Here is a 17632-nt window from a genome sequence, read left to right as displayed (position 1 = left end):
CTTTAATTACAAAAAAAAATTGAGGACATTTTGCTTTGACAAAAGGGCACTTTGGGCACCAAGGGGCAAAGGGGCAGGTGCTCAAGTCTTACGGGTTAGGAACGACATCTATCAGGTTGAGTAAATAATGAATGACAGAATTTTTATTTTTGGGGGAACTATCCCTTTAATTCGCCAGTCCTGTAACGTCAATTTACTATCTTATACCTGTCAGCCAATCAATTGGACTTCCCCGAGCGTGACGTACTTAATATTCATAAGCTAAATCTTCGCCATAGTAGGATTCGTTGGCAAAACAGCCAGCGCGCTTCTGTTTTCCTGTGCAGTGTCAGACGTGTCGCTCAGTCAGTCCTCTGCATTCAAACCTTCCTGATCTCCATCTTGAGGAGATTCCTAACGTTACCCCAACTGTTTCCTTTAGGAGTTTGTTATACAAAAAATGGGAGATATAAGACTGCCGAGGCACATGTTCCTGTGGTGCCTTTCTGCTATTTATTTGTTTGCCTTTGCGTCTCTTTACGTGCAGATTCCAGGTGAGTTTGAGAAGATTTTTAGTTCAACTTGCATGCATTAAACTAAGAGTTTATCTGTGACGCAATAAAAGTATTTTAGGCATGCATTTTTAATAAACATACTAATCTATTACATTAGGTAATAGTTTGTTCAAATCTCCAGGTTGTTTATTCCAATGCTTTTGCACAGTAGAGATGAAAATATTTTAAAGGGCCCATCATGGGTCTGGTCGAATTGTTTGTGCAGAAAACATCTCAAATAAGCATGTTGATGCCTGTCCTGAAGTCTGACTATTACAGCCATACTTTCACTCAAAAGGATATGCATTGCACAAAATTGTTTTTGTAATTTAAACCTGAAAATTAGGATTCTGAAAAAACAAACGAAAAAACAACTAAACTAAAAGTACACTTCAGATTCTGCGGCAATTATGACCATGTGAACGCTCTCTTTCTTTAGGTCTGTATGGAAATGAGGGATTGCTGCCAGCACGGTGGCATCTGCGAGTGTCTGGTAAGAGTCTTGTGGAGCAGCTGAAGGATTCTCCCACCCTGCTGTGGTTTGGTCCTCGTCTGGGTTTGGACACGCAGCAGTGCATGGAGCTGTTCAGTCTGACCGGAGCTCTGCTCAGTTTAATGACTCTGGCTTTACCGCCGCTCAGAGATTGCAGAGTTTTCCTGGTGCTCTGGATACTCTATCTGTCTCTCTACCAGGTAATACTGTCTGACCAATATGGGTTTTTCAATGGGTGATGTGATGTATAGAGAACAGGGTGACCTATGGCTGATATAATGCTATTATATAAATATAATACAATTTAACAACAGCAAATTTCCCATATCAGTCACGAATACTACTTATTAAGGATAAAAATAATTCCTTTTAGAAGGTAAAGTATAAAGTACTGAAATGTGCTTGTTGTTTTTAGGTGGGCCAGGTATTCTTATACTTTCAGTGGTGAGTATGAGACTTTTTGTCAGTGTTTGTTGCTTGTACACCACTTGATGTTATATTGAGTCACAAAAGTTCTTGTTCCTTAAATTGTATCTGTTATGTAACAGTCTTTGGCATTGTTTAACTCTGTGTACAGCCTTGAAATCTTGACCTTGAGAGTATTATTTATTGTAGTCACATCTGTTGATCTGCTTTCATAACACATGTGAAATGACCTTAGCAGCACATCAGAATTTGGATACGTGTCAAACATGTCTCTATCCTTTTCTCTATCTTGTTCTCAGGGATAACCTCTTGTTGGAGACAGGCTTCTTGGCTATTCTCGTCGCTCCCATGAAAATGCCCTGGTCTTCAAAAGTGTGCCTCCATGATAATGTGACTTTCTGGCTGGTGCGCTGGCTGTTGTTTCGGCTGATGTTTGCGTCAGGTGTCGTCAAACTGACCAGCCGCTGCCCCACTTGGTGGGGCCTGACAGGTGAGGAACTGTAGAATATATTTGTATTTGTGCCTTCATGTTTTTGTGTTGCTACTGGAAGTTTCAGAATATAATCAGAATGGTGCCTCACATGAGATACAGTGTCCCACAATGCAGTGCTCTCAAGTTGACCAATGAATTAGAAGCAAAAGCTATGGTTTGTTCTAACTCATTATTTTATTGAACTGTTAAGAATTAAAGGGCTCATGAATTGAGAAATAACATTTTCCTTGATCTTTTGATTTAAGAGGTCATTGTACTATAAAAAAAATATCCTGTTAGTTTTAGAACTCAAAACTTCCTCGTTAGTCCCAAAACAACTTTTATTGAAACCAAGCTACCCTAAAATACTCATTTTGGATTTTGTTACATTATGATATAACAGTGTGACAAAAGACCGCCTCTGCAGAAGATCAACGCCTACTTCTACATCTTTGCCTCTTTAGCCCCGCCCACTGATTTGCGCCTGTCATGTAGTAGTAAATACGAGACAGACACAAACACAGGATTACTCCAGCAACAAAAAGGCAAGAGATGCCTCTGAGGATTACAAGACGTTTTGAAGTACCAAGTTGTGGAAAAACGGTCTTTGCATTACTTGAATTACATTACAAAAACGCAACAATTATTTTTAAAAAAAAGGTTTAAAAAAAATTTAAATGGACAATATAAAAATAGATTGAAAAACAGATTCAAAATATTAATGTCACGGAGTTTCACAGCTAGTGAGAGCTATGCAGGTAAACCTCACTCCCCTGATCCTAAGAGACGTGCTAGCGACTGGCGCTAGAGACTGCCTTTAGCATCCTTGTTAGCGTGCCTGCCTCCCATGCTGGCGACCTGGGTTTGAGGCCCAAACAGAGCGGGGCGGGTAGGACCGGAGGGGTACATTGGTGGCGTGACCCAGATGGGAGTGAGGTTTAGGGGCTTGAGTAATGGAGGCACGTGTTCTGTTGTTCTCTCATCAGCTTTGACCTATCACTATGAGACCCAGTGTATACCAACCCAGCTGGCCTGGTTTGCTCATCAGCTGCCAGTGTGGTTCCAGAAACTCAGTGTGGTGGGTACCTATGTTATCGAGATGGCTGTTCCTTTCCTGTTCTTCAGCCCCATACGAAGACACCGACTCGCCGCCTTCTACATGCAGGTGAGTGTGTATGCATGTGTGTGATCAGAAATGGAGAAGCTGCTACGAGTTTGTGCATTATTGTGACGACTAGGGATGGGTACCGAAACCCGGTATTAAACGGGCCCCGGTGCTGAATTGTGAAAGACCGCTGGATCGATAAGCTCGGACGTTATCGGTTCTGCTGTCGGTACTGGAGAAATTAATAAAGTACACGTGCCATTTATTATTGCTATTAAGAAATTATTATCTTGCTAATTTAATCTCGCCAGCCACTTCTATATATAATAATATTGAACCATTATTGTCTGTGATGCATTTTTGCTAAAGAGAGAGAGTGTGTGTGTGAGAGAGAGAGCGATATTTCACGCGGAGCCACGGCGCGCGCAACACAACAGCCCCGCTTAATGAGAGACGATGAGGACAGAACTAAACATTCAAACGGTTACACTTTAGATGTTTGATATTAAACAATTTTTATTTTAGATTTAGATTTTGGCTTCCAATGATTATAAAAAAAGATGATATTTGAGGTATAACCATTAAAAACTAAAGCCACATTCTCTCCAGCGCAACTTCCTTCCCTTCACAGCGGTGCGCTGTCATTTCTCCCTAAAACCCAAACGTAACGTCAGAATCTGCACGATCGTGATTGTTGTAAAATATAGTCTATACTGATGCTAAACTGCGGGACACGTTTGATAATAAAAGGCTATTAAAAGTACCAAAATTGACGCAATAGACGCTGTTCCAAAGGCGGCGCGCGCTCCGAAACACACCGCAACGAGACAAGCAGCAACGTATATTTTGGGCTTCGTGTGCGCATCTAACCGATCAAATTTACACACAAATATGTCAAAATGGCCTTCTTGGAGATTCACGTAAACAGTTTATTCACTTAACTACAGTTTATGTCTTAAATGGGCGTAAATAGTTTTGAGAAAATATGATGCGTAATAATGATTAGATCTGCATTTGGTCTTAAAGAGGCAGCAGTCTAATAAACCTGCTGACGATTGCTCCATTAATGTGAATCAAACAACAAAAGGCAAAGAGAAAATCAGCGCAGCTCTTGAATTAATAATTTTGGCTTTTATAAGCTTTAATCTATCTATGATAAACTATGCAGTGTTATTTTACATCTAACTTTATTAGATGTCTTTTTAGCCCATATTACTCCTGAACAGTAATCTCAGAAGACATTACTGAAATTAAAGCACTGGGTATATAATTTGTATATTTGTTTTATTGTATACTTTTTTTTTTTTTTGACCATGTGTTTGTACTTTGTTTTTGGTGTCCTATGTCTTCTGTATATAAAACACAAAAACCTGCACCCTTCTACATAACATACATGTTTTATTTGTTTTGTTAAAGCATTGCTTTTATATATATTTAACATTTCAGAATATAAAGCAATATTAATTATGTTCTAAATAATTTCCCCCCTTTTTTTTAAAATAACGAAAAGAACCGATAAGAATACCGTTAAAGTACCGGATCGATAAGGAGTATCGGTAAGAGTAGTAATACCGTTAAAACCTTAACGATACCCATCCCTAGTGACGACTTTGTGTTACAGGTCCTGCTTCAGGTGTTAATCATCCTGTCTGGGAATTATAACTTCTTTAATATTCTCACTATCACCCTGTGCCTGTCACTGCTGGATGACCAACATGTAAACTTCTGGCTCCGCAGACCCACGCTGAAGACAGAAAGGAGTATGGACAAACTTACATTACACTAACATTGAGCTCTTATGCTCACCGAAGCTGCATTTATTTGATCAAAAATACAGTAAAAACAGTAATAGTGTGAATTATTACAGTAACTGCTGTTTGAATACATTTTAAATGTAATTTATTCTGTTTCAGCATCATTACTCCAGTCTTCAGTGTCACATGATTCTTCAGAATTCATATGCTGATTTGCTGCTCTTATTTAATATACATTATATATATATATATATATATTTGTGGAAACTGTTTTCAGTGAGGCTGTAAATATTACATTAAGATGGCAATGTATGTTGTACCTTGTTAGGAAAAGATGTTAAAACCAGGTCCAGACGTCCATGTTTTTGTATTTTTTCAGCATCGTTACAGACTCTATTCTCTGGAATGGCTGTAATGTTAGAGGTCAGTGTATACGCCCTGCTTGGCTACTGGACAGTCCAGTACTTTGACCTGAAGGTGGACTGGGAAAAGAAAAGCGTGTCCTCCAAAACAGGTGAAGCTCTCAACGATGTGTCATTGAGGTCAGTTATCGTTCAATGTGATTTATCTCTCTTTGTGTTCCTGTTTCTCAGCCTTTACTTATTTTGAGTTCAATGGCTTTCTGAAGACTGTCACGGTGCCCAGTATCTGGATTGGTGTGCTGTCTCTCGCGTGGGAGATCATCACTGCTATGTTTAAGTGAGTGTTACGGGATAGTTCACCTATGGTTTGTTGGCTCAGTATGTCCATTAGATGGCGTTCTGGTAGAACAAATGTTTTTGATTGCTTGTGGGTGTGCATATGTTCCAGATGTGCTTGTGTGAGGGGTGTGTTGTGGCGTCTCTGGAGCACAACCCAGTGGGCAGTGATGGCTGCGGCTGCTGTCTCAATGTTTACCATCAGTCTGGTTAGTAAACTTCCTGTCAGTGTTATTTTAGTATCATTATATAGTATGATAGTATTTATTATTAAGTTTTATGGTTTCCAGTTTAGTTTAAGTTTTTTTTATTCGTTTTTTAAATGTCTATTTAGTTTTTAATATTTTTTTAAATTTACTGTTGGGTTTAGTTTTTTAAATGTCTATTTAGTTTTTAATATTTTATAGACAATATACTTTTAGTCATTTTAATATTTCCACTTACACTAAAGGAAAATTTGAAATTTTACCTTGGCAACTAACTAAAAATGTTTTTTTAGATTTATATTTGTGACCCGTGCTGGCAAAATGAGTCTGAATGTGCATGGGTTGCTTATGACCTACAGGCAAGTGAAATATGTCAATTTTGGTCGAATTTGAGGTTTTCGCAAAAATGAGTTCATGAAGCCTTCGTCTAGCGATCTAAATGCTCCAAATAGCAATTAAACATCTAAAAGTATCTTTATTTGTAAGTTTTATGAGAGGAGTACCTTTTTCTCTGCTCGCTTCTCGAGCACAAGTTTGGTATCGTTGTAAAGCGCAGTATTCCAACTTTGTGAATATTCATAGCGATTTCTCGATGGCATGAGTCTGAACCAATGAAATGTGATTTTCAGACTCATGCTGATGTAAACAGAACGATCTTATTCGTGCTGACTGACAGATTCAATGTGTGTGCACAAAGACACCTCAGACAACGTGCGATCCCGATATACACTCATGCATAGAATTACAGTATTTCAAAATATCTTGGTTTCCAAGCAAACATTATCTGTTATGTCTTATGTGAACGTACTCGGTTACTAACGTAACCTCGGTTCTCTCTAGAGAGGAAACGAGTACTGCGTAAATCTTACGCTAGGGGAAAACCTCTTTTCCGCGAGATACTGAAGCCAAAAATTATCCTTAATTTTGAAATAATGTAAAACGCGTTGCGGCAGCATGCAGACACAGGCGAGACGGCTTGTGCGCCTATTGGCTGCCCTGCGGCAACTGCAGCAGCCTATCGATAAGGCCCACTCGTGACGTCAGCTCCAATGGGGGCGCTTCGCGCCCAATACGTCACGTCCCGCCAGAATGGGCGTGGTCTAGGGCTATAAACATAGCTTCGAGAGGCTAGCTCACTGGTTTTTCATCGCCGAAGCGAACCAGAGCGTGTGCAGGCACGGCAAGATACGCAGTACTCGTTTCCTCTCTAGAGAGAACCGAGGTTACGTTAGTAACCGAGTACGTTCTCTTACGAGAGGTACTCTCGTACTGCGTAAATCTTACGCTAGGGGAAACAGTGTAAAACGCTGTGCATGCTAAGATCCAGCACCAAAGTCCCAAGGGCAAGTGCCCGGGCTCATATAGTACATGATCATAAGGGACTCACAGAGAGCCCAGGAAAGAGTGGCTAGAATAGCATCATTCCTGTAATAATATAACATCTTATAAGGAGCAGTTATACTGATGATGTGTCGTACAGTCAGGGCGACCCCCGGCCTGGACTGACGAATATAGTGGGTCTTACACACTGCCCATAGAGCTGCGCGATCCAACAGCGAGCATTTGCTCAAGCAGTTTCAGTATTCTGGCCCGAACACATCAGGGCAGACAGTACCGATTTTAGACCGAAAGCAGCTTAGCCTGCAAGGCGGGAACCTCTAGGTTATAAAACCTTATAAATGTAGACGGGGAGGCCCAGCCTGCCGCCATACAGATATCTTGCAAGGCAATCCCACTAGACCAAGCCCACGACGAGGCCACGCCTCTCGTGGAGTGTGCTCTGACTCCAAATGGGCACTGTAAGCCCTTAGAGGTATAAGCCAGCGCTATAGCATCAACTATCCAACTGGATAGGCTCTGTTTCGACACGGCAAGTCCCTTAGAATGTCCGTAGAGTGAAAACAAAGAGCTGCTCTGTCTGTCTGAAAACAGACGTGCGAGACACATAAGCTCTTAATGCTCTGACTGGGCAAAGGAAGCTTGCGTCTCCTTCCTCGTCAGAGACCGGTAGGGCAGACAGGGAATGACCTGCGCCCTAAACGGTGTGTTGAGGGATTTTGGAACATAACCGTGCTTAGGTTTGAGTATAACTCTTGAGTCATTAGGCCCAAACTCCATACACGTCGCGCTTACTGAGAGCGTGTGTAAGTCCCCTGTGCGCTTCACTGAAGCGAGAGCCAGAAGAAACACTGTCTTGAAAGACAGGTGTTTAAGATCAATCGTCTGTAAAGGCTCGAATGGGTCACCTTTCATGGCTTCCAGCACTGTAGAAAGGTTCCATACAGGGACTGAGGGAGGTCTGGGAGGATTCAGTCTCTTAGCTCCTCTAAGGAAGACGATGACTAAATCGTTCCTTCCTACTGACTGACCCAGCGTTGTTTTTGAGAACGCTGCTATGGCCGCCACATACACTTTGAGCGTGGAAGGGGTCCTGCCCTTGTCCAACAGCTCTTGTAGGAAGGAGAGAACCTCCGTCACCCCACAGTCTAGGGGCGACACGCCACGAGCTGTGCACCAGCTGGAGAACACTGCCCATTTCGAGGAATAGAGACGTCGCATAGACGGAGCTCTAGCCTGCGTGATCGTGTTTAACACTCCGCTTGGGGAGGTCAGCGGGTACCCGTTGATGGCCCAAACATGAAGGGACCACAGCTCTGGGCGCGGATGCCAAAACGAGCCCTTGGCCTGAGAGAGGAGGTCCCTCCTCACTGGCACTGGCCATGGGGCAGTGCTTGCTAGCTGCATCAGAACTGGGAACCAGGGTTGGTTTTTCCAGAACGGCGCTACGAGTAGCACTGAGCATCCTTCTCTGATCCGTTCTATCACCTGAGGCAGGAGAGAGACGGGAGGAAAGGCATAGAGCGGGCGGCGGGGCCATACGTGAGCCAGCGCGTCCCTGCTCTTGGAGAAAAATTCCAGACAGTGAGCGTTTTCTTGAGACGCGAACAGGTCTACTTCCGCTCTGCCGAATTTCTTCCACAGCAGCTGGACTGTCTGTGGGTGTAGAGGCCATTCGCCTGTCGGAACATTGTCTCTGGACAGTCTGTCCGGTCCTACGTTCAGGAGCCCTGGCACATGCGCTGCTCTCGGCGAGAGCAGGCTGCGCTGAGCACACACCAGGAGGCGTTCTGTCAGCCTGTGCAGGTTTCGGGACCTGAGGCCGCCCTGGCGATTTATGTAGGACACCACTGACATGTTGTCCGAGCGGACCAGGACGTGGTGTCCTCGTATTTAGGGACAAAAACGCGTCAGTGCGTTGTCTACTGCCAACATTTCGAGGCAGTTTATGTGTAGAAGCTTCTCCCGTTCTGACCATTGGCCGAAGAACGGTCTGCCCTTGAGCAGTGCTCCCCATCCCAAGGTGGAGGCGTCCGTAGACACTACCTTCACACTCGAGGAAGTCCCCAGGCTAACACCTGATTGGTACAAGTCGTTTGCTTTCCAAGGTTTCAGAGCTGCGATGCATTTCTGATTGACCTTGAGACGAAGCAGACCGGAAGCCCACGCTCGGCGCGGTACTCGCGCTTTCAGCCAGAACTGTAGCGGGCGCATGCAAAGCAAGCCCAGCTGAAGTACTGATGATGCTGAGGCCATGAGACCTAGCATCCTCTGAAATTTCTTGAGCGGGACAGATGCGCCGCAGCGGAAAGAGCTCGCTGCGCGCTGAATGTCTAGTACGCGCTCTGGTGACAGTCGCGCTATCATAGACAGCGAGTCCAGTTCTGTGCCCAGAAAAGATATTATCTGTCTGGGAGACAGAGAACTCTTCGCCCAATTGACCCAGATTCTCGAGGTGATCGAGCAAAATGGTCCTGTGCTCTATGAGCACCGAGTGAGATTGAGCTAGAATCAGCCAATCGTCCAAGTAGTTCAATACTCGCATGCCCTGTAGTCTGAGGGGTGCGAGCGGCTAGAGACAAGCCGAACGGTAGGACTGAGCACTGATATGCCTGGCCCTCGAAGGCGAATCTCAAACGTCGCCTGTGACGTGACGCTATTTGTATTTGAAAATATGCGTCTTTCAGATCTATTGACACAAACCAATCTCCTCGGCGAATCTGCGTGAGGGTTTTTCTGGTCGTGAGCATTCTGAACTGTTGCTTCGCAAGCACTCTGTTCAGTTGCCTTAGATCTAGTATGGGTCTGAGACCCCCGTCTTTTTTCAGTACCAGGAAGTATCTGCTGTATAGCCCTCCTTCACTCTGAGCTTGAGATAAAGGCTCTATGGCCCCTTTGCTCAACAGTTTAAAAATTTCGGCTCGAAGTAGGTGGTGCTACTTCTGTTTTTACCGTAGCTTCGACGCGCGTCACATAGCGGCGAGGGCGTCGGCGAAACTGTAGCGAATAGCCTCTTTCTATAATGTCTAGCACCCACTTCAAAACCCCCGGGTAGCCTTGCCCATGCATCTGCACGAATGGCTAGGGGCTGAATGCGGAGCGCGCTCTGGTCGCTCAGCAACAGAGGGGCTTTGGTGTGCTGTAACATAAGCGTCGCGCTTCGAGGCAGGGGGCGCGCTGATAACAGCGGGCAGATTGCCCGCGCTCGACTCCTTTGCGGTGGTCAACCGAGAGGGGAGGGCTGGGCGAGTCCCGTAGGACCTGTCATGTCTATGTGTGAATGTGGGCGCGGGATAGCGGGCACATTTACAACACTGAGAGCCTTGTCCGCCTGAGCAGAGCGAATGCACGTTGGTTTTGTTTTTACAGAAACCTTGAGATATGCGGAACGTAGTGTTTGTGGGCACTGGGCAGTGGGCACATTTACCACGTTTAATGTGCAATCGACCTGGGTCGATTTCATGTGCGCAAGCCCTGTGTGACGGGCTGTGTTTGTGTGTAGGAATTTCGTCTACATTCGTAACACCATCGGCCGTGGCCGGGACACCAGAAAATACACTCTTATGGGATTTATCTGGGTAGCCGTAAAAGCGGCGTTTGTGTGCAGGCAAGCGGGCTGTTTCGCCGACTTGTTTACTGCAGAATACACTGGAACAGTCGCATTTACTGGAACTGAACGAGCGAGAAGTTGCCATAGAAACAGAGAGCGTCAACATGCTGGCGTTTGTTTGCAGGCGTGCGTGTATTACAGCAGGCTTGTTCACTGCAATATTGACATTTCCAGTCGTCTGAACTTCAGAGGCGGAAACCATAGAAACAGAGTTTGGGTGCAGGCGAACGGGTTGTACCACGCGCTCGTTGGCTGCAAAATACACATCTGCAGTCGCCTTTTCAGGGAACTGCCAGAGCGAGAATTGACGGCAAAAAATGTGTTTTGCCGGTAGACCCGGGATTCGATCGCGGGTCTCTCGCGCGAAAATCTGATGATCTACCACTGGACCACAGAGGAAGACACATAGACATTCAGTAGCGCGAGTATTATCAAAGAACGTCAACATGCTGGCGTTTGTTTGCAGGCGTGCGTGCAAAACAACAGGCTCGCTCACTGCAATATTGACATTTCCAGTCACCTGAACTTAAGAGGGGAATGAGAAATGTGTCAGGAGTGGAGGTCGGCCCGGCCGCAGCGGGGCTAAAAACACCCTTTTCTCCTTTCGCCAGTGACGCACGGGAACCATAGAAACGGTGTTTGGGTGCAGGCGAGCGGGTTGTACAGCACGCTCGTTGGCTGCAAAATGCACATCTGCAGTCGCCTTTCAGGGAACTGACAGAGCGAAGCATTGGCGGCATAATATATCTGCCGTTAGACCGGGATTCGAACCCCGGTCTCTCGTGCGAAAAACCTAAGATTCCGCCACTGAGCCACAGGGGGGAACACAAAGGTTTATAGATGCATGAGCATATAAGAGAGCGTCAACATGTTTTCTTCGGCGTTTGCTTGCAAGCGTGCGTGTTACAACAGGCTCGTTTGCTGCAATATTGATATTTCCAGTCGCCTAATCAGGGAACTGAGTTCTCTTTTCGCCGGTGAGTGACGCGTGAATGGGGCGCAAGGGCAGGGTAGCTTTCTTGTAACGTAAAGAAAAACTAACCCCGATCGTCCGCTTCCAGCCTCCCTTGTGAACGGCGCAGTTTGCGCGGCTCGAACAGAGGGAGAGAGAAAGCTAGCCCCGTGACCGTCCGCTCCTGACATCCCCTGTGAACGGCGCGGTTTGCGCGGCTCGAACAGAGGGAGAGCAGGTATCGTCCCCCAAGCAGGCAAGGCAAGCGGGCGCACCGGCGAGCTTTGCGGGTTGGGGGGGGCGGAGGAGCAGTCTCGGAGAAGGATGCCAGGTGAGTCCTCAGAGTCACCATAGGCAGTAACTGGCTCGCAGTGAGGGCGGTCGCCGTCAGCGAGCGCGAGCGCGAGAGCTGCGTGATCCTCAGGAAAGGGGCGTCTTGAAAAAGACGCCCGGCTCTTTTAGTGCAATGAGAGTGTGTGTCGCGGCGGCGAGCACACACACATACACAAAACACAGTAGCAGAGAAAGGATATAACGCCGGATAGCGCAGCAGGAAGGCGACTGAAGGCGGCGCGGCCAGCGGCTTCAGAGTGTCGACTCGTCCCGCTGAAAGGCTTCTTCAAACGGCGCGGCTTCTCTCCGGATCCAGCGATGCGAGAGCTTCGCTGAAGAGATGAAAAATCAGTGAGCTAGCCTCTCGAAGCTATGTTTATAGCCCTAGACCACGCCCATTCTGGCGGGACGTGACGTATTGGGCGCGAAGCGCCCCCATTGGAGCTGACATCACGAGTGGGCCTTATCGATAGGCTGCTGCAGTTGCCGCAGGGCAGCCAATAGGCGCACAAGCCGTCTCGCCTGTGTCTGCATGCTGCCGCAACGCGTTTTACATTATTTCAAAATTAAGGATAATTTTTGGCTTCAGTATCTCGCGGAAAAGAGGTTTTCCCCTAGCGTAAGATTTACGCAGTACGAGAGTACCTCTCGTAAGAGAACGTTTGGTTAACTGTTGGGGAAAAACATCTTGTGCGCTACAGTAGGTCTTTATATAGGCTGTCTGTTTCATGGATGTTAATCAAACAATTGTGGTATTATGAAGAAAAAAAAAAGTTTAATATATATTTTTCCTATAGATATTTTGTTTTTGACTTGGTGTGTGCCAAATTTGGTGTTATTACAGGGATTTTAAGGTATGGTTGATAGGTGATTTTTGTTTTGGAACCTTCAGAATTTTTTCTCAATTTACTTTGTTGACTCTATCGACTTCAAACAGGTGTAGCTCAGTCATTTTTGATCCGATTTCAACAAATCATACATAATTTGAAGGTTTTTTAATAGAGACTTTTGAAAATAATTTTCATTTTGCCAGCATTGAACACACACACAAACACACACACTCACACATCTATCTTTATGAGGACATTCATTGACACAATGCAATCTCTAGCCGCTTACCCTTACCTTACCCATCACAACTAAGTGCCTAACCCGAACCCGAACCCTAAACCTACCCTTAACCTAATTATAACCTTATTCCTAAAACCAAGTCTTGACCCTCAAACAGGCCTTTAAAGGGGTCTCTGAAAGTGAGGACCGGCCAAAATGTCCTCACTTTACTCGCTTTGTCCTCACTCCAATGGTCTAAAACTCAAACTGGTCCTCACAAAAATAGTTGTACAAGCGCACGCGCACACACACAAACACACACACGCACGCACGCACGCACGCACGCACGCACACACATTAATATATATTTCAAGCCTTATCAAAGAGTCTGATAGCTTTTGTGAGGAGTTGAATAAAATAAGTGATTTATAACCAAAAATCAAAAGTGCCTTCTGCACTTTTCTATCAAAATCTCATTCTGACATTCATAATACACATAAGAACTTGTGTACTTCAGATATAGTGCACTGTCCCTTTAAGTTATGTAAAAATAATGAGGCTAATAATGAAGTATGTGTGCAGGTTCCCTACACCTACTTTGAGTATGATACCAACAGTAAACTTTGGCCTGGGATCCGGACAGCGTTTGAAGTGACTGACCGTTACCAGCTGGTCAACTCATACGGGTTGTTCCGAAGAATGACCGGGGTCGGAGGTCGTCCAGAGGTGGTCATTGAGGGCAGCATGGATCGCAACACATGGACGGTCAGTTTACAAGTATTTCAGGAAATGCATAGTGTCTGAATTACAGCACTGATTTGTATTTGAAGAATGGACTTTACAAAAAATGAAATAAGGGCTTGTAATTAAAAAGTTGTTGGTAGGTTCACACATTGAATCTAACCCGGATCTTAAAGGTGAAGTTCTGTGTGACAGGCAGCCTCAAACTTGCAAAAATAAATGTTCCATTTAGGGGTGGGAATCTTTAGGCACCTCATGATCCAATTCTGAATCCAAAACAATTGTTGATCTACATTTTTTTTATTTAAAATTATTATTAATTATTGCAGGAGATCGAGTTCATGTATAAGCCGGGGAACATGAGCGCAGCGCCCCCTGTGGTGGCTCCGCACCAGCCCAGGCTGGACTGGCAGATGTGGTTTGCTGCTCTGGGGCCGCAGACACAGAGCCCCTGGTTCAGCAGCCTCCTGCACAGACTCCTGCAGGGCAAACGCGATGGTAAGGATGATTTGTCTGTGCATGTGTGAGATTTAAAGGCATCCAGTGCATCAGTCTGAGCAAGATGCAGTGCTGAATTCAGTGTTTTGTATTATACTGTTCTGTGTGTGTGTTGTGCAGTGGTCAAACTCATTCAGACAGATGAGTCTCAGTATCCGTTCAGCAAACAGCCTCCTGTGTATCTTAGAGCTCACCGCTACAAATACTGGTTCAGCGAGCCGAAAGCGGACGGGTGAGCACATGCAAATTCCCACAATGCCACTTGCAATAAATTGTCAATGCATGTTAAAAATTACATTTTTATTATCTTGCAAAACACAATGCTTGACCTTTTGTTGATGTTCAATGTTAGCCTCATTGAAAGTGTTTCCTTTATGACTTTTAAGGTCTTAATAGATGTGTTTGTCTGTGTTTAGTTCATATCCGCAGCGATGGTGGAGACGGGTGTATGTGGAAGAGTTCTATCCTATAGTGCACCTTGGTGACTCTTACCTTGAACAGATGCTGGTTCAACATGGTTTGAAGGTAAGAAACGAGTCTGAATCAGGACAAATTTTGAACATTGATTTCAACCATAACCTCACAGGGGAACATCAAACAGACCTAAAGTTCACTGTCTGTTATCTGAAGAGTAGTTTTTTTAAGAAGTTTTTTAGAGCTGCACGATTAATCCAAATAAAACGGAAAACTCGATATGACTTAGTTTAATTATCAAATTGTTAATAAATAAATATATGCATAAATATGTTACAGAGTGAAGTGCAGTACTATGTTCGTTTACACACATGAAGGAATGTTTGCACATATGAAGGAACGTCTACAGCCTGTTGCCAACAAAATAAAAAATGAAACGGTTGTAATATTTCACTGTAAAATAAAGAAATTGAGTATTTAAGAAAAATAATAATAGTAATTATAGTAATAGTAAAGTTGTTATTATTACAGCCATATTGAACAGTCATATTTACAGCAATTTTTATCAGAAAGACCACATTTTATTTTATTGTTCTAAATTGTGCAGCACTAATTTTCATTGAGCTTATAGAAAGCTTAGAGACATCTTTTATAGTTGACATCAAGAGACACTTCGTGTCTGTTATTTTTGTAGAGATATATTTTGTTGTATGAATTTCTGAACATACAATATATCAAAAGAAAGAACAGAACCTCTGCAAAAAAACCAAAAAAAACGTTTCATAATAAAAGCAACATTTTGAAAAAAAAAACTAAAGCTGATAAAATTGTGTTTTTTCTCAAAGATGATGATCAAAACATAGATCGAGTAGATAATGGCCGTTTCTCAATATGCGTTCTTGTCTGTACTTGTGTTCTTGTGAACTTGTGAAACGTCATCATTCGCTGCCCAAGTACTGTCCCAATACACAAGTTTGCATTTTGGTAAGAACGGTTAAAAATTCCGGAAGTGTTCTTGACACGCCCATTTTACCGAGGATGCATAGGTTGGTAATTTGTGTGAACTTGACGGCAGAAATATCCCAGCATTCGAGGAAGGAGTTATGTTTGGGTTATTTAAACCCGTTATTTAACCCGTTTAAACCGCTATTTAAATCGCGTTATGTTTCGGTACTGCAGACGGCGTCTGTGCGGGGGTATTATTGCGCAAGAACACATCGTCTCAAACTGTCAGCAGTGTTCTGTGTGCTCGTCACCTTGTGAGTTCATTCTTCCAAGAACAACTAGCAAGAGCGTGAGAACACAAGTCCGTTCTTTGCATTCTTGGTTTTGAGAAACAGCCTATGTCTATAAAGCTTGCACAGGCCTATACCTCTTCCTGGGTTGACATTTCTTCCAGTAACATTAGGCAGTTTTCATTCATATGCTGTTGAATGTTTGATTGAGTTAGCTTACATGTTTGTAAGCAATCTTCTATTGCTTGTTTCTGCTTCTTTTTCACTTGTTTTTGGATTTGGAGCATCTGTACTCTTTCAGAAGATGCATAATAGCACCCCCTAACGTATTACAGTGAAATCATGGATTGCCGGGGAAAAATGCGTCAATCTGTGTCATAAATGATGGAAAATCTTGTCAATGGTGGGGAAAGAGTTAATGGAGGTTTAACAATTTTAAATACCATTTCTTGATCTGGTCGAGACCCTCTTCCCATTTTTTCCCATCAGGATAAGGCTCCTCTGAAGCGCAGCTCGAATGCTTGGCTGCCGCGGTTATTGCGATATGTTGGTGAACATGCCCGTGAGATGCCACCTCATCTTCTGCTGTGGACTCTCTTCAGCTCTGCAGCGACCGTGTGTCTCCTCAACTCTCTGCGGTCACGTGCACATCATCGCCAACACGAATCGCTCCAGAACCAACACACGGACAAACAGGCCGCGGGACGGACATGCTTCAATGTGGCGGAAAAAAACGAGAAGAAACACGAGGAGGAGGAGGAGAAAGAGGAGGTTACAAAAGATGATGCAGAGGAAGATGGAAAGGAGCAGGAGAAAGATGCAACAAGTGAAGAGGAACAGGAACAGGAAGGAGAAATTGAAGAGGAAGTGAGTGCAGAGGAAACTGAAGAGGACAGCCTTAGGAAAAGAAAGTGAAGTTTTTTTCAAATGATCTCCTGTGGCTTTAAATGAAACTCTGGACTTTTTAATACCAGCTCAGGGTAATGGCATCTACCCCAAAACATCAGCATTTACACCTTCATTGTGCCAAAACATTGATATTTCTCTGTTTTCACAGGCATTTTGAGAGATGTAGACAGAGTAGTGAAGCTTTCATGTATCCCAGACCAGTAGTGTCCTGGATTTTCCTGCACGTTTAGTTAAACTAATCCTGATAGGAGGACCACACAGCAAAATGAGGGATTTTTGTTGTTGGTCTGATCGGTAAATGCAAAACAAGGTAAGTTATTGTTTCCCCCAGTGTGCACTAACTGCCTACACCCTACATGATATCATGTTAAGTAAAACCCAGAATGTCTTCTACCATGAGACCTAAAAATAACAAAAAAATCAAGCAAACTGTACATTCAAATGCACATACTGGGCCTCATTAAACGGAAGAGCGGAATTTGTGTTTGTAAAAGCATTCTTGCACTGAATTGAATGCATCCAAATGCCAACCAGCACTGTTATGAACTATTTGCACAGACATTCCTTTATTCTGCTCATGTATTATGAATGAAGCCCAGTATGTGCTGTGCCTTATGGTATACCAAATGAGATGCTTAAATATTTTTTTCCCTTAGACTGTTATCTTGTATTTTTGGTGTTATATGACCTGAAATTGTTTATCGGACTGTAACTGGTTATGGCCTTAGATTTGTGTATTGTGTTCGTGACATTGCTTTTTATTTTTTTTCCACTTTGATGTCGTCAAAATAATGCATGTTTATGGTTAATATGACTGAAGATGCGCACACACACACACACACACACACACACACACAAAAAACAC

General features: G+C 44.0%; 1 protein-coding gene across 1 annotated transcript; it reads left to right on the top strand.

Annotated features, from left to right (window-relative positions):
* The first annotated feature begins 311 nt into the window (after positions 1 to 311).
* Positions 312 to 17618, top strand: lmf2a (lipase maturation factor 2a). Its single transcript, XM_082181528.1, has 14 exons — positions 312 to 533; positions 973 to 1226; positions 1442 to 1470; positions 1752 to 1942; positions 2911 to 3089; positions 4651 to 4789; positions 5163 to 5297; positions 5377 to 5482; positions 5594 to 5690; positions 13553 to 13735; positions 14041 to 14209; positions 14330 to 14441; positions 14626 to 14734; positions 16348 to 17618. Exons 1-14 carry the CDS (start codon positions 440 to 442, stop codon positions 16771 to 16773), a joined length of 2223 nt encoding a protein of 740 aa, XP_082037654.1. The 5' UTR covers positions 312 to 439; the 3' UTR covers positions 16774 to 17618.
* Positions 17619 to 17632: the final 14 nt, after the last annotated feature.

This window comes from Leuciscus leuciscus (assembly GCF_965113295.1).
Source record: "Leuciscus leuciscus genome assembly, chromosome: 10".
Classification (NCBI taxonomy): Eukaryota; Metazoa; Chordata; class Actinopteri; order Cypriniformes; family Leuciscidae; genus Leuciscus; species Leuciscus leuciscus.
The sequence above is the reverse complement of the archived record's forward strand: the minus strand, read 5'-3'. Positions and strand labels throughout refer to the sequence as shown.